This window comes from Centruroides sculpturatus, unplaced genomic scaffold, assembly GCF_000671375.1.
Source record: "Centruroides sculpturatus isolate CEXI.00-Female unplaced genomic scaffold, Cexi_2.0 scaffold11, whole genome shotgun sequence".
NCBI classification, from domain to species: domain Eukaryota; kingdom Metazoa; phylum Arthropoda; class Arachnida; order Scorpiones; family Buthidae; genus Centruroides; species Centruroides sculpturatus.
In genome coordinates, this window is record NW_019384501.1 from 1,553,100 (window position 1) to 1,576,215 (window position 23,116).

At 27.1% G+C, this 23,116-nt stretch overlaps 1 protein-coding gene across 2 annotated transcripts in view; it reads left to right on the forward strand.

Annotated features, from left to right (window-relative positions):
- LOC111622079 (G patch domain-containing protein 4-like) overlaps positions 1-23,116 on the forward strand; it is a 32,620-nt gene that overhangs the window by 5,907 nt on the left and 3,597 nt on the right. Inside the window, exons 3-7 of one of the 2 annotated variants that reach the window (XM_023364399.1) lie at positions 2,531-2,623; positions 8,588-8,695; positions 13,355-13,425; positions 15,154-15,204; positions 19,454-19,642. In XM_023364399.1, coding sequence (XP_023220167.1) covers positions 2,531-2,623; positions 8,588-8,695; positions 13,355-13,425; positions 15,154-15,204; positions 19,454-19,634 — 504 coding nt within the window. In that variant the 3' untranslated portion in view covers positions 19,635-19,642. Of the gene's footprint in view, positions 1-2,530; positions 2,624-8,587; positions 8,696-13,354; positions 13,426-15,153; positions 15,205-19,453; positions 19,647-23,116 lie in introns of those variants that run through there. The other variant, XM_023364400.1, reaches the window with a different exon arrangement.

Here is a 23,116-nt window from a genome sequence, read left to right on the forward strand (position 1 = left end):
GTCGTCGTCGACTCCTGGTGACTGCATGGACAAGTCTATCCTTGTCCATGTAGTTTTCTTGGCAAGAATTGAGGAAGTGGTTTGCCATTGCCTTCTTCCTTAAATGATGTCACGCGCGCGCGGGGAAAGAATGCCTTCCGGGAGGACTTTTATGGGGAACTAGCCTCCTATTTAGTCGTTATTGGCAAGGAGAAAACCCGGAAAACTCCAAGCAGCCAGCCTGTCCGATCGCGGCACGAACCCACGACCGAACTTCCCAGTGTTTAGGGTCCAGTCACCACCGCTATGAGCGGCAACGGAGACCACTCGGCCACTGGTGGGCACATTGATATATACTATATTTCCTCAATTAAATCCCAGGGAATAAAGATACTGTTAAAAATAATGATCTGTCTCAAACACCAGGCTGATGAAAAGCATAGAAATATATTGAAGTACCACATTGTATAAGGTAAGTAATTTAACTAAAATTCTACTTTGTCTTTAGATTGTCTAGTCAGACATTTTCTATTACAAGTCATGAGAACATTTCTGGAAATAAAATTATAAATATTGTTAAGTATTGAGCTTGGGAAAGTTGTGATCAAGTTCATAAATCAAAGCTTATCAGCTGAAGGGTAATTAGGGAAACTTGAATTGGAAATAGTGAGTATATGAAAAATTATATAACTTTTTAAAAATCAAAACATACATTGAAATAAAATTTTAAAATATTTGCTTTTTGACAGGATTTAGCAATAATACACTTTTTAATCAAAATTGCTGAGTTTGTATATGATTCTTATAATGCATAGAAATGAAATTCAAACTACTTATAAGAAAGCCAAAATTAAGGACTTTATTAGGAACATTTTTAGCCTACTTTACAGCAAACTTTAGCTAACTACATTAAACAATAGGCCAAAAATGTTTCTAATAAATCTTTATTTTTGGTTTCTTTAACAAGAAATTTTTATTATTATTTTTTTAACTCTACCAAATTTTCATTCTGTTCTTATAATAAATCTTGAATGATATACATTATCACAAATAGTTTTATTTTTAGATAAATTATGTTTTCTTGGGATTTAAAAACCTGAAATGCTAATTTCAATGATTTACATAAGTTATTTCTATATGTATTTCAGCATCACTTGTTTGAAAATGCTAGAATGCCAATATTAAAAGTTCTTAAAGTTCAAGAAAGCAATTCTATTTTCAATGAAATACATTATCTCAGTATGAATATGAGAAAAATAGGTTTGTGTAATGATTATATATATTTACTCTCTTGTCATATTACAAGAGAGAAAATAGATATAATCATTACACAAACCTATTTTTTAGATATTTATCATGGAATGATAGATATATAAAAATATTTGTTAATACTGTATTCAGAGTGAAATGTTAAAAATAAAATGAAAGATATATTTTAGAGAAATTGGATTTAATAAATCCAATTACCATGTCAAATAAAATTTAATTCTATTTTAATAGGGAAACCCTGTTATAGGGATGTTACAGATTTGTTTCTCCTAAGTAGTTACATAGTTACATTAAATCTTTCAAACTTTAAAATTAAATACAAGGTTAACATTACCATTGGCCAACTTTATATGCCATTACTAAAAAACAAATAGTTCAATGTCACCAGAGAACATTTTAACCAATTTGTATTATTGCAGAGACATAGCCTCCATAGAAAAGTTGTCTCTGTAGATGAAGATTGTATGTTGCTGGTGATTGTGAAGATGGATATCTGAAGACATTTTATATCTTCTATATTTTTGTATTTTATTAAAAAAAATAATTAATACTATTATATTAACTATGAAAATAGTAATTTTTTCAAATTCTGAAAATGTACAAGTAATTGAGGTATTTCTTTCAATTTTTACCCATTCTCCCATTGCAACATTATGAACCCTGACCTCATAAAACTCCAAGACTACAAATAAACCCTAGGGGATTTGTATGTTAGTACCTTAGGAGATTTGTAAATTCTCCAGGGTTTAATCAAGGAAATAAAGTATATTGATAAATGGCATTACTAAAATATTGATAAACACAGGTTATTTTCTATTTGTGATTTATTTTATATTGATAACAGTTGTCAGTATTAATTTTAGAAACTTAAAGTTAATACACTTTTTGCAATTTTAGATTACAAGAAATAACTAAGAGAAAATTCTATTGAATTTTCTCTTAGTAACAGAGTATTAAAAAATTATTTCATAATGAATTACAAGCATTTGAATTAATAAAATTTTTTTATGTTATCATTCATTATTATCATTCATTCATTTCTACATTATTTGTAAGGAATTTTTTTAAAATTAAATTCCTTAATTTCGGAAAATTTAAACATATTTTGTAGAAAATTTATTTTGTCATCTGAAAACTGATACATAATATGAAACAATATATAAGACGAATTGGAATTAAATGTTTAGTGTGGCAAGTTTTCTCAAAAGAGACATTAAAATAAGTAATAAATCAAAACAGAAACAAAAATTTCTAATTTTATATTTTATTTTATTATTTTAAGATTGGATATGATATTGGTGAAGAATTTTCATTTCGATGGTGGGAACAAGTCTTCAATAAAACAGCAAAAAATATTAAAGTTGTTAATTCAGAGGTAAGATTGAGTAATGAAATTTGAATTTACTGATTTGCTAAATTCTTATTTTGAAAATTATTGTTAGTTATGTTGTGATAAATATTTTGAGAAAAATACCTGATTCATTACGTAACAATCATAATAGTTATAATTATTAATATATGCCTGTATATATAATTTTGAATGATGGTAAAATAATTACATGACTTCATGATTAAATAATAAAGGATGAATTGTTTTATGAAATCAATAAATTTTTCAACTGTAAAAATATTTTTAAAGAATTGCACTCTTATAAAAATTTATGAATTATTATAAAAATTAAAAATAGAAATAAAATAATCTACTTTTTAATAAAATCAAAAATAATTTTTATTAGTCTGAAATATTTTCAGAGATATTAAACATTACATCATATGAAAATACAGTAGTGTCAATTCAATTCAGTTCATTCCAGGAGACCATTTAAGCTCTGAATTATTCAAAGTCTGAATGAATTTTTTCCATTAGAATAATGGAAAGTGAATTAATCCATTCCCAGAAACTAAATAATATCCATTTCGATAAACTTAAAATAGCAGATATACATAATTTAAGGTAAAAATAACACAATTAAATGTGCTAATAATAAATTAAAACATAAAAACAATAAATAAAATATGTAAATACTGTGTAATAAAATGAAAATTGCATTTACTGGTTGCACACCAGTGACTTCAGCATCTTAAATATGGCTGCCAGATCCACCATATGTATACTTTTTTCTTGCTTCATGATAAGTTTCTTTTTTTGGTTTTTTTTACCTAAGTTATGGGTGTTATAACTTTCCTCTTAGACTTCATGCTTCCACACACTTCTAGCATGTCATTGTAGGTAAAGTTTATATTTGGGTGAACAGAAAGATTTTGTGTATTTTTAACAGCTATTGTTACTTAACATCTTACCATGTATGTATGATTTAATTATAATAGTTGTGAATCCAAAATCAATCTTTTAAAAGAAATATGAAAATTTTTCATTTATATGTGGATATGCATGCTTTTATTGTGTACTACAAAATAAATTTATAATCATATTTCAGATAAAGTTAATATTGCAACACTACCTTCAAAGAAATTACAGCTAATTCCCTTTTACTCAAAGAACTATCCCATTAAATCACTTAGGTCACTGTCTTTGGAAACTGTTTTGTTGGCTGATGCGATGACCAGGAGGAGGGAAAACGTAAACGAGAGGATGCACTTCTTTCTTTTATGCATCTTGCAATGAGCATGCCTCATAAATGCTTTAATTCCATCATATTTAACACTACATGAGGCTCGGCAAATGATGCAACAAGCCAAACAAATATCATTACCAATTAACCAATTTTTGAATTTGTTCACTTTAGCCACAAATATCTGAACTGACACATCTTAAAAAATCAATTTTTTTAAAACTCAAAACAGCAGTAAACTTATTGTGAACACATATTTTTACTTATAATCATGTAAACCACATTTTAAAGTTTAACATATTTCAGCATTATCTGTGAATCATAATAAAAACTTTCATAATTATAATGAGAAATTCCTTTTGTTTCCATATTCTGATAGTATTTAATAAGCATACTAAATATTAAAAATAATTTATAATTAATTAAAAATAATTTTTATATAATTTTGTTTATATTTTAAACTGTTTTGTTGACACTTAAATATTTTTGTCAACCACCGGCCTTGATTTGAAAGTAGATAGTCTGATACTTCAATTAATGTTAACTTGCTTATAATTAAAATTTAAAAAAAAATTAATTATAAGCATGTTTTTCCATTCATTAGTGTTTGGAAAAAGTTATGGAAAGTCAGAAAATTTGTCAAAAATTGCCAAAAAGTCAGGAAATTTGCCTCCTTGGCTGCCTTAATCTTTTTGCTGACAATATGCTTGACTAAGTATAGTTGTCTACAGTCAGCTAGAAGTAATGTGGTGCAATACAACTTATGAAAAGGGTTGCAGAATATTTTTGAGACCCAAAATTTCTCCAAAGCATACAAAAAATTTCCCCAAAAAAATAATAAATAGTTTTAATTTAAATGGTATTATTTATCAGTTTTCATTTTAATAATTTTGATTGCATAACAAAACAATTTCTGATTTTTCTAGTTTATTAATATTTTATAAAGTTCAGGAAATTTATTAAAGGATAAATTTAATAAGTATATACTTTTGTACCTGAATTATTCAGGATTTGTTAATGAATAATAAATAAATAATGGCTTTTTTTCCCCAAAGTCATATAGATTTATGGTTATGTATTAATAACAGAATAAACTGTTTTAATTTAATTATTAAACATTTTATTTTTAAATTTTAATAATTCAGCAATTATAAAACATATAACTGTTAATTAGAAAAAATAACTAAAAGTTTGGAGAAGCAATAACATATGTGCATAGTAAGTTAAATGTAGTTTTATTTTGTCAATGTGCCATGCTGTAAGGGGCATGAGGGTCAGGGAATTTGTACAAAGTTGGTCAGGGGAATGTCGTGGAATTTAAAATAAAAATTTGAGTAGGAATCCTGGAGATTGTCTCTGTATTCAACTGTTCTAGTTACATTTATTTCCATAAGAAAATTTAAGAAGAGAATGGATAACCAGCCATGCATGTACAGTACAGTACATCCAGCTAGATAAATAACTTTGCCATCATTAGACACATAAGTCCATACAGAATGATTACTTGCAGATACAGTTTGTGATGGCACTACATTTGTCTTAAGGACAAATGCTCTGTGACAATTTATTAATTAAAATTTCTTCTACTTTACCACTTGAAAAATAATTGAGTCAAGACTTCTATAATTAAGCTTTTATTGGTAATCATAGGCTTTTCTTTTAATAAGATATTCAAATATAAAATTATCTCATCCAAAACCTTTAAATTTCTGGTACAAAATGAATATAGTCACTGAACTAACGTTTTTGATCTTTAACCAAGATCTTCATCAGGTTTGTTGTCGTTCTAAAAATGGAATGTTAAGAATATAGAATGTTTTTGAATACAAAAACTAGGTGTACAGTATCCTGATAAGGGATCACAGGTTCCAAAGAGATCTTGTATACATTGGATCCACCAAAAGGTCTGTTCAAAAAAGGATTGCTGAACATAAATATGACATTGACAAAAAAAGACATACCACTGCCCTGTCAACATATGCCATGGACCACAATGTAAGAGCTGACTTAAGTAATACCAGTCTTATAAAAAAATCATTCAAAACAGACCACATCAGGACCTTGGAAACCCTTGAGATTTACAAAGCAACCAAGTCGGGGATTTGTATAAATTTCAAAGATAGTAACATAATATCTTATATGTGGCGCTATAATTGTGATGAGCATCCACATTGGTAATTATATATTATTCCTTGGAAGATGGACAACATCATTATTATGGAAGACTTCTGTCTAGTTAATTAATTCAAAATCTTTGCTCTTTATTACATACTGGAGAAAATTTAATTTAATTTTGTATTCAAAAACATTCTATATTCTTAACATTCCATTTTTAGAATGACAATGAACCTGATGAAGATCTTCGTTAAAGATCAAAAACGTTAGTTCAGTGACTATATTCGTTTTGTACCAGAAATTTAAAGGTTTTGGATGAGATAATTTTATATGTACTGATATTTATTAATGAATGTTGTTTCTATTCAAATATAGCAGGATATTCCATGGAAAGATGGCCATTCTCTCATGTCATTATTCCATGATTTTATAGGATTAATTGGTGAAAACAATATCAATCTGAAAATAAGTTAGAAAATACAAGTTTGTAGAGAAATTATGCAAAAATCTGAAAATTTTGTATTAGACTTAATTCTATGATATTCTGTGAATGTTTTGGATTACTTTATGAATTAAATAGTGATATAAATATTTCCTGATAGATAATAACAGTGGAATATTAGTAAAATTACAGAAGCCAATTTTGCCAATTATTTTCTAGAAATAAAAAAATAAAATTTAGGTTTTCTTAATTTTAATTTTAATTTTTATCAGTATTAAGATATTTCCTTACCAAGCAAGTAGCATGCTTTTTTTCTTTATGTTAAAAAAAATTTTAACTTGTGTAAAAGTGATTGAAAATACTCATACAATTTAAAAATAAAACTCTTATCGATTACTAACAAAGTGATTGTTATGAAAAAATTTCTATTAGTTACTTTAAAATCAATTATATTCTTAATTGTATAGTTCTGCAGTTTAGTTGTTCTTGCAGAATCTTAATGGCAATGCAATGGTGGTTCTGCAGTGTGGAAAAATACATGAACCTTTTCAGGAAACTTGTGGATACTCCTATTGGTTTTTGTTACAGATTTACAACATTCAAAAATTTATGAATCTTGAAAGAAAATTGAAATATTTTGCGATTTATGAGTTTTTAGAGTTAAATAACCTATTTATTTGAAATTAAAATTAAATCAAGCCTTATATTATGGCCAGTAAAGGGATATTTTCTTGCTTTCTATATTATTTTTGATTAATACAATATTAATATCAGACAAATTAATAAATGTTTTCTTTCTAAATAATTAAACATAGAATTCAACTCACTTCTAATAATCTGACCTTGTTCCAGTCCCACATATATTGGATACCAAGTTTGTACTGTATTTGTTTGCAATTTTCTATAATGTTTTGTGTGTGAAGACAGAAGTTTAATTTTTCATATTGTTGATTTTTTTCATATGTTTATTTGTGCATGAAATTTTTAAAACAACGTAATTCATTGTTTTAAAAATTTTACAAATAGGCATTAGTTCCGATAATGCTCCATTGGATTCAGCCACACCTGAAGAAGAGCTCTGAGTTGGAAGAATGTTTATACAGTGTTCAGTTTTTTGTATTATATGCACTGAAAGTTTGTTTCTGTGTCTTTTGTACATACATGGTATGGCTAGAAAATTACGAGACTGTGATTGCTTGCAAGCAGCAGTCACATGTGGGTTAACCTTGAACAAGTTAGAACAAGCACAGCAAGTTTCAACTTGCTACCACTATTAGATTTGCTGTGCAAATAAATGTGTTGTTAGAGCACATCAGAAAAATGGCCAGCTTGAAAAAGGAACAGTGTATTAACCCTGAAATATTTAATGAAATTGAAAAAACTGCCACTAAATCTTTGCACCTGCTACATGATAAAAACTGCCACTGAATCATATGCATGACAAAAACATGCAAATGCATGCATTCAAACTTATATGCACGACAAAAACATGCATTTGCATGTTTTTGTCGTGCATATAAGTTTGAATGGCACAGATTTTCTGAGGGTTGAGAAGATGTGAAAGATGATGTATGTTCTGGATGTCTCAGCATATCAAAAACCAAGGGAAATGTACAAGAAGCGAAACAAATTGTGAGTCAATACTACAAAGAAGTTGTGGAATCTTTGCGAGAAAGGGTCAGAAGAAAGTGGCAACGCTTATGGCAAAATGGTTTCATCCTCTATCAGGACAATGCACCAACACCCATCGTATTCACCTGACCTAGCTCAGTGTGACTTTTACCTTTTCCCTAAAGTCAAATCTGTTCTGAAAGAACACCATTTTGATTCGGTTTCTGCTGTCAAGAAAAAATGATGGAGCTTCTCCGTAGTCTTACAGATAATGACCTGCAGCAGTGTTACGATCAGTGGAAGTTGCGAATGCAGTGCTGTGTGGAAGCAGAAGGATTATACATTAAAGGGAAACACAACTAAAGTGAGTATCCTACTCAAGATCTAAAGTTCCAGCTTCAGTCTCATTATTTTCTAGGCACACCTTGTGTATTCCCTTTGTGAAGTATTGTGTATATTATTGTTGATATCATTTATAGACTGATTTTTCAAAGTAGTTTAATAGTTAACTAATTAACTTTTTGTATTGTTATACTCTGTATTTAATGCATAAATACACTTCATAATAATTTAAACTAATTTTAAATTTCTACTTTAGGATAAAGTAGAAATTACAAGAACAGAAAATGAAAGCAGTAAAATTTCTACCAGAAAGTCTCATATATCATTAGAAAAACCTACACTTATGTATGGTTCATTTATAAAAGTAAGTAAAACATTTTAACCACATTATGAAAATTGCATTTTTTAAAATTCTTCATCAAACCAATAAAAGAAAAGATTTATTTTCAGATGTTTTTCTACATAAAGACAAATCCAATTGAGTGTATTAGACAGAATGGAATATTCAAATTTAGAAGTTTTTATAAATTATACTTAAAATTAAAATTTATGTTTAATCTATGTTTCTATAACAAGAAGTGATAGAAACATATTGATCATGGTGTGAAGATTCAAAGATTATACAATTTAGGTTTATATACAAAGTTACAGAGTACAAAATACATATACAGTAGAAGCATCGATTATCTGACTCAATTGGGGACTCAGGTTGGTCGGATAACTGAAAAAATCAGATAACCGAAAATAAAAAAATACATTATTAGTATAGTATATTAGTATATCGCTAATTAGTTAAATGTAATTAGTATATTAGTATATCGTTAACCTACTTCGCATTGAGTTTTCATTGATGTTAAGCCTAACAAATTTTTTTTAAAATAATAATCGTCCTAATTGTTAAAAATTATTTTTAAATTATTTTGTTGCTCACAAAACAAACAACCACTCATAATTAGAAAATTAAATCTTGTTTAAATACTGGCCTCCCTTTCATGGTCGAGCCAGTGTTGCCAGCTAAAACATGCAAAAATTTAACAAAAATAATATTAAAGTAGCCAAGACATAGCCAAATATTGTAGCGCCACATCACTAGCGGACATTTGAAATTTGCTGACTAGAACGGTCGGTTAACGATGTGACGGTTAATCAGAGGTCGGATAATCAATGCTCTACTGTATATATATATGTTACTGGCCAAACCCGATTTCAAGCCAAACTAGTTTGTCCTAGGAAAAATGGGTTTATCCTATGCATGTCAGGATATACTAGTTTAGCCCATGACAATCTAGTTTGGCCTAAATACTTCAGGCTTAACTAGTTTGACCTAAGGCCGAACTGATTTAGAATTATTATTCAAGTATATTAATAATAAAATAAAATTAAAAGGCAATCAGTTAGATGAACAATATTTATTCAAATATAGTCTACTTAATTATAAAAAACAGTATTGATTAGAAGTGACACAACACTTGTACAAAACTATAAAATAAAAATAAGCCAATCAGTTAGTTTGTATTTTTTTTATTAAGCCCATGCACTTTTAAAGGTAATTCACTTTCAAAAATATTTTCAAAAATTCAAATTAAATAATAAAAATAATTTTTAGAGTCAAACTAAAATTAAAAATGAACTTATTTGTGCTTCTTAGTGTAACATATAAAATATTTAATATTTTATTTATTTTTACAGGGTGAACTGTAGCGGCATTTTGAATTACACAAAATCATTTTTTTTTTACACTGGCACTTATTTGTAGCACAGTTTTGGTATAGGTGCACCTCATAAAACCTTGTCCTGTCCCAGCTGAATGTTTGGTAGCTGCAGTCCTTAGTGAGATTTGAACATCTTGATTAATGTCACTTCCTTATAGAAATTTTTGAGTACAAAGGTCGAATTCAGTTATGTAATAAACAAATACTTTATTTTGACCAAATTACATAACATACTTATGCTTTTTAGACCAAACAAAATGGTGTTTAACATTGTGCTTTTTTTCTTTGAAGATCTTTATCAGGCCTTTATTATAATTAAATATTATACAAAAACCATATCTGAAAAAATTCATAAAACTTGAAAACCTTTTCCAAATTTAAAAACAATAATCATCGAAATCAGTTCAGATTTGACAGTGAAATAGAGTAACATGGTCATTAAAAAAGAATTTCTTTTTTTGAGGTAATTTCAGAAAAAATAAATAATAAAATGCATAACTAGCCTGCAATAGAGTGTCTGCAATATTCCATGCTTAGTTCCAGTTTTGTACAGGCCATCATTGTTTATTTCAAGAACAATGCCAATAACATTTCTTAGGTCACCTCTTTCTGTCTACATCAGGAATGGGCACAGTCACATTATCTCCCACTTTAGCTGGTGGATGTGATTTGTCAGAAAGCAGATTTCAGATTTTTTTTGCCTGTTTCTGAAGGTTTTCAGCAGCTGTTTGTCTTGCCTTTTGGATATCATCACTAATTTTAGAAATTTTGGTATCATTACCATTGCTATCATTTCCTGAATCATTGTGATCATTTATCTGTGTATGGGTTAAATCAGTTTCATTAAGTTTTTGAAGGTCATCTTCATCTTGAATATCCTTTATTATTTCTGGTAGTAGTGATGTCATTGAAAGACTAACTCTGGGTTCAACTCCAAATATAGCTTTGTAAGGCGATTGTTTATGCCTGAATGATAGGCCCTGTTTTTCATAAATTGTACATACCTCAAGCCTTCTGACCATTTAGTCAATTGATTATCTTTTAGCAACAACTGATCATGTTCTTGACATCTTGGTTGGCTCTCTCGACGGAGCCCCAACTTTGGCTGTGCCATGGTTTTCCATGCACTAGCTTAAGTTCTGGCTAAAGACTCATCATTTCACAAAGGTTGTATAATGTTAATCACATAATTTATGTGTAAGTTTATTATTGTATTATTTTCTTTAATGATTTAGAAAGTACTGTTCGTTTTGGGTTCAACAGTTTATTTACATGTGCTGTTACTTAAGCTTTCTCCTATTTTGACATATTAAAAAGTTGCATTTTTGTCTTAATGTAATAAAAATATTTTTATTCAACATTCATCATCAATGCATGCTGAATGTTGATGTTTGCTGGTGTAAGTGAGAAATAATGATATTTAGCAAATATTTCATACATACACGAAATGACTGTGTGAATGTTGACATTTACCAGATATCGGTCATTCACAGTAACATATATATAAAATATAAAAAAGGATTAATTTATGTATCAATAGAACTTTATCTCAAACCAGAAGCCATATTTAAAAGCTAAAAGTAAATGTAAATATAAATGTAGAAAAATATTTTGTAATAAATTAGTGAAAGCAAAGTTAATGAAAGTAATAATCTAAAGTTAATTCTTCGTTTTCATTATAAATTTTATTTTAAAATTTTTATTATTTTAAAATTAAGGATTTAAGTATAATTGAATGACATAACAAAATAAGTTTGGTGTTTAATTAAAAATAAGATTTCAGCATCTATTATGAAAGTGGATCTATCTGTTATATTTTAGAAGATAAAGAAAAGTATCACAAATAATAAAATTTAAAATTGAAAGAAAGCATATAATATTAATTCAATATAAGCTTCTGATCTGTATTATCAATTAACTTACAATAAATAACTACAAGCCTCATTGGCTTTTCCAATATAATTACAGATTCATCATACATCTTTTCAATTTTTTATTTAATCAATGCAAAATTTCCTGGAATACATTTTGGCCTGTTCAAAAGTCCTCTTCAACCAGGTAGCATATATCTATATATATATATATATATATATATATATAGTGTCATAGTGTCAAATGTATATATATATACATTTGACACTATGGCATAATAAATAAACATCTATAAAAGAATCCGACAAAGTAAAAATACAATATTCATAAACCCAACAATTACAATACATTTTTACCACATTCAACAACAGCAACAATGCAAAACTTCCATAAATAAATCCACCACTCGTAAATGTTTTTATGAGTGGTTGGTTAGATGATGTGAGTGACCTTATCAATTGTTTTTGGTCAACTTGAAAAATTTTAATGAAATAAATGTACATATCTGATATAATATTAAGGTCAAGAGACAGACTAAAAAAAATGGTGGTTTCAATTAAATGGTGTATTATATTTACAATAAAGTTAAGAATACAACAAAATAAAAAAATGTAATCAAGAACTAAATGTATACAAAGTATAAAATTAAATTTGAGTATAGTTGTGATGCTTATACATTTGAAATCAATTTTATGGATGTTTTGCATTGTCATTATTGTTGAACATAGTAAAAATGTATAGTAATTGTTAGTTTTTATGAATATTGTATTTTTTACTTTGTCAGATTCTTTTATAGATGTTTATTTATTATTCCACAGTTTCAGTATCCTACTTGGCTGAAGAGGGCTTTTGAACAGGCCGAAATGCATTTTGGGAAATTTTGCATTGATTAAATAAAAAATTGAAAAGATGTAGGATGAATTTGTAATTATAATGGAAAAGCCAATGAAGTTTGTAGTTATTTATTGCAAATATAATATTATTTCATGTTTGAACTTTTTCTGAAATTATAAATAGAGATTTAGCTACATAAAAAATTATATAATTAATAAATAAGATTTTTATGAAATATAAGAACTAGAAGATAATATACTTGGCAAAATGAATGGGTGTGAAAACACCAGTTTTTATTAAAAACAGTGATGTATATTACATTACTTTTTGAATAAAAACTGGTGTATTTTCATATTTTTATTATAATCATTCGTTGACAAGTGTAGTAGTTACTAATGCATCTTAAAAAAAGCAATAAGTTAGATAAAGAAAACACAAAATATGTCTAATGAATTGATTATGATATTGTCCTATATATAATCAAAATACATTTCAGATCATTAATTCATATGGTTTAATTTTTTTTGTGTTTTTTTTTTACTTTAATTGTTTTGACTGAATTTGTGAAATTGTGATTTTATTTTTAATCATATTTTACTTTACAGGGAAGCACTCATAACACAGAAGAAATAAAAATTAATGAAAGTACTGAAAATTGCAATGACTGTAATTCAAAGTGAATATATAAAATTATTCTTAATTTATATATTTAATAAGCAGTAACTATTAATTTTAACAAAATATTACAATAAATTAATCAAACTAAAACTAGATTAACATATATTTCTGTATTGTTGTTTTTATTGTTAATTTATTTACTTAAGTTTTAGTTGTTAATTTATATTATTGGCTTAAATTATTTTATTTAATCTAGAGATACATCCATGAAAGAATTTAAGATACTTATCAGCTGATATCAATTTATTTGCTAATAATAATCTGATAAATGTCATTGAAACAATCAATTTTATTTTTGAAATAATTGATTGGTTGTCAGTTATTAAAGATTAATTTGAGAAAATGTAATATGCAATAAAATAATACTACAATGCTGATCTATCATAATCAAGTTGTATTGTTACTGAAGTGAAGAAAATGTGTTTGATATTTGATAAACTGGCTAATCTGCTATGTAGTGATTTGGCAAGGTAGCCCACGTTACATTGGAATTTCCTAATTTCTTTGAACATATAAAATATTTTGATAGCATTCTTTTTTATGAATTTTTGAATGGTATTTTACCACCAGATGGAGTGGGTCTTTGCATTCCTTATCATAATACCCATAATTAGTTGTGTACACACATTCAAAGACATTGTTTATGTATTACACAATGCATTTTTTTAAAAAATCTGAACTGCACTCTTGATGACTGATGCAAATGGAAAGGCATAAATAAAGACATACTATACGATTCTGGTATTGTGTTAAATACTACATGCTGCATAAACAATTAATATTTTATTTGAACCATTGATATTAGCTTGAGTATGTTTAGCTTGAATTAATAAACTTGATGTACAGTGTAATAGAGAATAAGTTCTTAATTTGTTTTATTAGTGTAAGCATTATATTGAGCTGAACTGAACTGCTAAAATACTGAACTGAAATAACATTAACTAGTTTGAAAGTATTCAAATGATTTCAAAATTAAATATTTGAGTATGATTTATACTTACCATATTTACTTGCATATAAGACAAGCTTTTTATTCATTTTTCACTGCTTCAAAAACCTAGGTTGTCCTGAATGCGCAAGCAAAACATTCTTTGTGTTTTTGTAATAATTTTTTAAACCGTGTATTCACATTTTTTTACCTGATGCTCAGTCTCTGGTGTTTAAAAACAAAATTATTTTATCAGGGTCATTTTAATCGTTCTTGTGTATTGTCAAGAATAAAGATGAATAGCAATAGAAAAGCAAAATTTTTTAATTGAATTCCAAATTGAAATTCCAAAATCACACAGGAGCCCGATATAAGTTAATCCATTCCCATGTAAAAACAGATGATTATTTAGAAATCAGAATTCGGAGAAACTTATAAGTGTAATCAACAGAGAGTGGACTCAACTCTTAAGAATTGGCAAAAAAGATTCCTGATTATCCAGTTTTACATGAACAAATTATGTCAATTTTACAAGATTTTTCTTTAAAGTTTAAAATGCCAGTAATTTTTGTGGGACAATTTGTGCATTTATGTTCATTTGATATTTTATTTGTGATTAAATGAAATAAAATTAGAATTGTATTAATAAATCTAATTTTCTTTATTTTGAATTTTAAAGTCACGCCTCATCTTATATGCAAGTAAATACGGTAACTTTGAATAAATATTAATTATTATTATAAAGATGTANATTTAAACAAAAAAATGAACAAAACAGAATTTTAAAATATCTTTTAGATATTCATATGAAGACATTTTCAAGAAATGCAAAGGTAGAACAGGACATAAGTAAGTTAGTTTATGATTATATTTTAGTTTACTTAAATTGCTAAAATAAGTATTAAACTAAATTATAATATATAACACATTATCAGGGATTGCACTGCAAAATGCCAAAATTGCTACTTGGTGATAATTTTATTAAAGTGGCGATAAATTCCTAATCCGCTTATTTTGACATTCAGCGTAAAATTGAATTCCAAAGCATGCTTCAGGAAAAACAGCAGAATGTCTAGCTCCCGTGTGATGGGAGCTAGACATTGCACCACACACCTAGCAATTTCATGTGGTAAGTTTGAGCAGAAATAGGACAGTGAGAATCAAAGGCAGTTTTGAGAAATGCTGCCAGCATTTTCAGTTTGGGGACTTTTTATCGACTGACAGAAAATTTGATGAATTCCTTGGGATGACTGGCTGTTATGTATACATAACAAGGAAAATATGGGAAATCATGTCAAATTTGACACTCCAAGTTTTTTGCAAATGTCCACAATTTTGAGACTTCCTGAATGGTCTGGGCAAATCTGTATGATAGTCATGCAAAACAGACTCTTATATTGTCAGCAGGATAGAAAGAATTTAAAAAAAAATGCTTAAATTTGATTAATTTAATGTAACTTTCTTTTTCAGTAAAAGTTGAGACCTTATGTCTTAAGAATGTTTTTGTATAGAATAAATATTTTTGGCAATTTAAATTGTGTTCTGAGCTTCTAATATTCTAAAATTTCAAAAATTTGAAAATAATTTTTGAAGGGTTGCAAAAAGTTAAATAATATTTTTAAATATAAAATTCCTAGACAGGATCAGCGTGACCTTTTGTGGGGCTCGGTTCAAAAATTTTTTGGGGCCAGAATACACATTCAATTCCTATACTTAAATTTTGCTATAAGGAATTATTTATTATAAGTACAAAGAATGTTACATATATTTTTTGTACAATGAATATTACATAATTTTTCTTGCTTTTTTTGCTGCAAAATCTTTGATTATGTCATCAAAATTGATTGAGTTTGCTACTTTGCTTTCTGTTGAAAGAATAGCCAGAGATGCAAATCGGTCTTGGCTTATTGATGATCGAAGATAATTTTTTATTAGTTTCAATTGCGAGAAACTACGTTCACCTGAAGCCACAGTTACTGGCATAGTTAACATTATTTGTAACGCAATTAATAAATTTGTGTATGCTTTCGAAAGATTGTTTTTTACAATGTATTTCATCACATCTAGAGCCGAATAATTGGCTTGCATTATCAATCAGAGCATCTTAATCTCTTCAAACATTTCAGATTTGTCGAAATTTTTTTCAAATGTAAGTGAAGATCTTGACAACATTTTAATAAATATTCATCATCTAAATTCACAATCTCATTCATAGAAAATCAAAAATATTCTGGTGATTTGCATATAATTTAAATCTACTTTTCAATGATACTAATGCAGTATCTATTATTTTTAAAAAGTAATGTATATGGAAGTATTCTTCGTCGCTGATCGTCGATAATTTGTCCTGTCCTTCATAATCAAATAATTTTCATTTTAATATTCAATCTACTATACAGGGGGTCCTGCAAAATGTGTGATGAGTTTTCATAGACTGCAGGAACTTTCAAAATGTGGGGCTGGGTTCCGGTGAACGTGCTGAACCTGTCTTGTGCTAGCTCTGGTCCTAGACATTGAATACCTTTTGTTTTCCTGTTATTATATTCTAGTTGTTCTAAAGATAAAAATATGAGATGTTTTTAATTGATTTATTTAATTACAGTGTTACCTCAGGATATGAACGCCCCAGCATACGAAATTTTCAGGATACGACATGAAATTCGAACATATTTTTGCTCCACGATACGAACAAAAACTTACCATACGAAGTTACATTAGTTTGCAGCGCCATTTTTTATTCACTTTTGTTCGTTGGTTTCAGTCCGCGTGTTTGCTTCGTCATGGCAGGATCTCGCTCGATAAAGGAAATCTTGAGATATTATTAGAAAGTGACTAATTTTATTGAAAAGAAACACCCCGAAATGGTTCACACTGGCCGTATTGCTACTCAGAATCATGACATCTACCTAAGTAATTTTAGAAACATTTTAAAAAGCAGGAAAGCCAAACCTCTTTGGATAGATATTTTACCAAGCGACCTCTATCCAGTGAAAGTGCTGGTGGAAGTGAAGGAAAGAAAGCGAAAAGAAGTGAATAAAAGTTTTAAAAAATATATATAAAACAACACTAATTTTTTTAATCTTTTCTAAGTTATTTTTAAGTTATTGTTACATTATGTTATGTAAGTTAAGTTTTAGTATAATTTCCCTTCTCCCTCTCTCCGCCACCAGTTTACACCCCTACAGTCGTCTATCCTCAAAGATAAAGTGCAAATAAAACTACATTTTTTTAATCAATTATTATTCTATTATGGTTATTTATACATTTACAACTACAAAATGCATTTTTCAGTGTTTCCTTACTATAGTTATTTTTTTTTTAATGTACTACTTAGCTTTAATTTGAGTGTGTTTTTTGTGTTGGAACGAATTATTTGGTTTTACATGTAATGGGAAAAAATGATTCACCTTACGACATTTTCATGATACGATCTCAGTTTCGGAACGGATTAATTTCATATCCTGAGGTACCACTGTATACTATTTCTTTAATATTGTTTCTGTAGGTATTAATTCTCTTAATAAAGTTTCATATGCTACATTGTGCTACAATGCATATCATAATAGAATTGAGTATTAAAAATGTTTTGAAGAGGTAAAATAAAAAGATTTCACAGGACAAATGAATATTTTATGAAAATGAAAAATAGAATTTTATGAAGAGAATTAGTGTTTAAGAAAATCAAAGATTATTAATTTTCAGTTTTTTTATGATGCATGACAATATTTTAAAGGCTTATATTAAAACAGTTATCATTAATCACTTTATTGAATTATGTTCTAATTTTGATTTGAAGTGATGTGGTTTATTAGTATGAAATACAGCAAAATCTGCTTATTTTAATTACAGATTTATCATCATATATCTAATGTTATCAGAATTAGCACATCCCATAATATATAAAAATTAAAATGCATTATAAAGCCTTATTCATTGTAATCATAGTTTTGGTTATAGTCACGGCCAACTGTAGGGACCACAAGGCAAGCATCTGTTGAAGTGTTGAAGTAGAAAATTTTCAATAGTGTCATTTTGTAAAGATTAATTCTATAAAAAATAAAGAAATTTTAAAAAACTTTGTTATGTATTTAAAACAAATAAATAAATTCTATTATTCTGAATCAGTTTTTAAGTATATGAGGACAAAAACAACATTGTTTGCTGGGATGGCAAAAAATCTAGAGCCAGTCCTGGTTATAGTTTTATCTTCATGCAAACAGGCATTTTGGTAAATTGTCTTTTTGCATCATCAGTTTCAACATGTGACTGATAAACAGTTATTATTAGTTATTGTTATTGGTCTTAATCAATGCTTTAAACAGTAAACATTCATAAGTAATAATTAAAACAGAATAAATAAAAAAAAACAATCAAAACGATAATTAAAACAATTGTTGTTTTGATTGGTTTTTTTTTTAATTTGCTTGCACTACAATAGCTTAAATTACTGGCATTTGTTACTTCATTTATACATTGGATGAATTACTATTACTTGATGATGATAATTTTAATCTATAAATCATCAAATTGTATGTTTTTTATTGTTTTAATATGTCCTCGTAATGTTAAAATCAATAAAACCAGAATTTTCACAACTGAAGTCTTTTTTTCATTTATTTCACTTAATGTTATTGATCAATTATTATCATCAGAATAAGTCAATCCTGAGTACAGGTATTTTCATCAGAATAAACAAGTACAGTAAGTGAATTCTGCTGTATTTAGAATTTATGAAATACATTATCATTGGGAGTTTTCAGCAATACCTATGCTAATTTATAATTATATATGAATAAATAATTGTGATTTATGACATTTTTCCCCCCTTTTCTCTTGTATGCGGCTCGTGTCAGTTCAAAAGTTTTGAAATGTGGCCGTTATATAGAAAAAGGTTGCCCATCCCTGACTTGGACCAAAGAAGTTAAATCTCACTTCTGTAATTAACTCAAAAGTTTTGTATGGTCATTCACAAATGAAAGAACCTGTTGAATATTGCCATTTGCGAGAAACATACCTGTTTTATTTATAATCTGTACATTGCTAATTTAAGAAATTTTTATTTAATAATAATTACTTCTTTTTATTTACAATTTAATAGAGCAGCCAGGCATGGTATAAAAATGAATGGAAAGCTTAAAAGGATTGAACAACAAGAAAATGAATTAAGAATCAATAGTTGTGTTTCTGATGAAAAATTAAACAAATGTGATAATTTGTTAAAGAAATTAAAAAAAAAAGAAAAGAAAAGAAAACAGAAAAAGAAAAAAATAATTGAATAAATTAATGAGTAAGTATTCTTTATACTCTATTAAATCTTTTTCATAGTAGAATCAGAATATTAATAAATTTTTAAATGTTATAGTATGAGTAATTAAAAGCAAGTGTACTTTGATTATAATTGTTTGATCATTTTAGGTTTTAATTTGAAATTTATCAAAATGCCCATTAAATTATTAAATATTATATAAAATTCAAAATACTTGTCTGTCATACATTTCCTCAATAATCATTAAAATAAAGATAATTTGTGAGTATTGTTTCTAAATAGCAAATAAATTAGAATTCTGTCAGTGAGTGTGTTATTGATATTTTAAAAAATTTTGTTAACTGTTTAAAAGATTGCTCACAATATTGTAAGAATATATCATGTACTGTAAGTTTTTTTTTTCTATTTTTTGTATAATAAGCATGAAATAGATTGCATTAATATGATTTAATATTGAACAGTGCAAACAAGTTTGAAAAATGGCAAACATTATTATAAGTTGATTTAGAAATTTGTTTTGTTACATGTCTGTATATTGTTAATGTAAGACAATTAATTTTCTGGACAGTAGAATTGTTTTGCAGAGGCAAAACAATCCTATCCTGTTTATTCTGTTAGCTGAAGATTATTTATAAATAATTAAAATTTTGATTTTAGTTCTTTAGATCTTGTTGTTTAATAAATAATGTTTGTTAAATAAATTGTTTCTAATTAAATATTTTTGGTAATCTCAACTTTAGCAGTTTGTTTGTCTTATTATTGAAAAAAGGAAAAAACATGGTGCTAAGTTTTATGGAACTTTTGGGAAGTTTTGTAAAATTGCCTAATTTTGCATCAAGCAAAATATGATATAAAAATTGAAAACATTCCTACTTGATCAAATCAGTCAAGTAGGAATATTTATGCTCTCAAAGAAAATTATTTACCCAAAAATTTAGTTTGTATGTCAAATTGTTCAAACATCAGTTTGGGTACAATAAAAATTATGAAAATAATTTTTTGATAATATGTTTTCATTTGTTTTTTTATGAATATTTACTTAAGTAATAATTATTAGTTTATTACTGGTGATATAACATGTTATGCAAATTTATTATAAACAAGAACTGATGTCAATTTTTGCATTTATTATTTCTTAAGTTGTTATATAAAATGTTAGGATTTTAATGCTTAAAATGACAGTCTTACAGTGGGCCTGGCCAACAAGTTGATTGCTGCATCATGTTTAGTCATTCATAGATAATATGGCCTATTAAAATGCAAAAAGAACATTTGTTATTTTAATAGGAATATTAAATTCATATTTTTTTATGTTGAAATTTAACTATTTGCTATGGGTTGGTAACACTACTCTGAGATCATATGTGGTGGATATGAAAAAGTGCTCTTGTGTTGTTGCAGTTGTTCCTGGGTTAGGTTGTTATTTTAGAAATTGTTTGTGTTCTTAACAGTTTAAATAAAGTGCGAAATTATTGTGCCAAAGAGGAACAAAACTTGCCATTTGTGTGATGCAAAGAAATAAAATTCTTTTTCTAATAAAATTAAAAATAAATGGTGCCTTTTAATTTATGCCTTAGTGTCTCTAGCAAAAAGAGGTACCCTGGAATGTTAATTACTGTGCAATAAATAAATATAACTATGTTTTACAGCATAATTTTATTAGGGTAAATTTTTAAGTTTTTACAGAAGAACAATGTATGGTAGATCATTGGTACTTTAACATCCCACTATAAGTTAGCCAGGTTTGCTTTACAGCTTCCATTAGTTTTGTTTGTAGATTTCAGGCTTCCTAAATACCAAGGTGTATCCCATAAATATAAAGACAGTAACTTAAAAGTTTAAAATATTATTAACAATGCTTAAGCAATGAAAATGATTTATATATTTATTTCAGACACTTTCTGAACATGTTGAAATGCAAGAAACATTTCAAAGTGGCTATAATATATAAGATGTCATTTAAAAAATAATCATTGCAAAAACAAAATTTTTATGAATGTAGTAGATTTGATATGACCCAAAATTATAAAGGCATTGTATTTTAATAGCCAATAAAGTTACCTCTTTTATTAATTACTTTAAAATATGATCTGCTAACTTCAAAATTGACTTCACAATATTTCTGGTTTTTTCATAACAAATAACATTGCCATTTTTAAATCAATAACATTAGGAAATAATATCAAAATGTTGTGTGTAGACTTTTCCAATTTTTCTCATTCGTTTTCATAGGAAGATAATGTTGGTCAGTCCATAACTTGCACACCATTATCTAAAACCAGACAAATGCTGTCTTTGAAGTATGGATTGAAGTATTGTTTTGTTGAAAGATTCAGAGAAACTTCCAATTTTTTCATTAAATGAAAGGGGGTGATTTTCAAACAAGGTTTGATGAACAATACATTCATTTTACAATTAACAAAAGAAACATTAATTTTACCTAAAAATCCAAACCCTGCTCAAATCACAACACTATCATCTTGCTGCTTTTACAATACATTTACTCTTTTCTTAGATTGTGCCAATAGTATTGCCAGCCATCTGCACCATCCAAATTAAACTTTTTTCATTACTGTTTCCATTTGATGGCCTAGAACATTGTTTCCTTGGTTCATTTCAATCTGACAGTTTTATGTGTAATAGAGATGCAGGCTATCACTCTTTCTCTTATATTATAGTCTTTGGGTATAATGACAAACTTTATTATAACAAAAATACAAAATTAATCGTTTCCAAGCCCATGCAAATATTTATGCATCTTAATCAGTAATTTTTTTTATTTGGAAAGAAATTATAACTTTCCTTTATACTTATAGAAACAAAAAAAAAACATTGGATGCTGATAAATAATTTTTTTTTATTACAGGAACTTATTTTATTGAATATCACTTTTCTTATCATTTTTATAGAGCCTATGACATAAAAATGTGAACTCATTTCATTGATTAAATATACAATTTTAGTATTTTTTCCAATTAGAATGACTGACTTTATAATTATGGGATGTATTTTAAATATATATGAATATGGGAAGTTTTCAGAAAAGCAAAATGCAGGAGACATTTATTCTGAAAGCAAAGATTATATTGTTTGAAAATAAACAATTAATTTTCTTAAAATGTTAACATATCCTAATTCTGTTAATTTTTATAATAATTTAGATAATATTAAATGAATGAAATATTACTTTTTTGATAACAGAAATTGAAATTAATAAAAATAATTTTCAAATCTAATTGAAGATCAAATTTGAATGCTTTGGAAATTTTTTCTAAATTGGAAGTATGGTATAAATTATGTAATATAGATGAAATTTTACATAATCATGTCTAATATTTTCCTTATACAATATTTAAATTTTCAGTAGTATTGTAATGGGAAAAGCATTTATGTTAGAAATTATTGAAGTTTTTATATTTTACATTCAGCAATTACTATTAATTACAGTAATAAATTTCAATAATTATAAGGCTTACAGTAGAGAAATACAGTGGT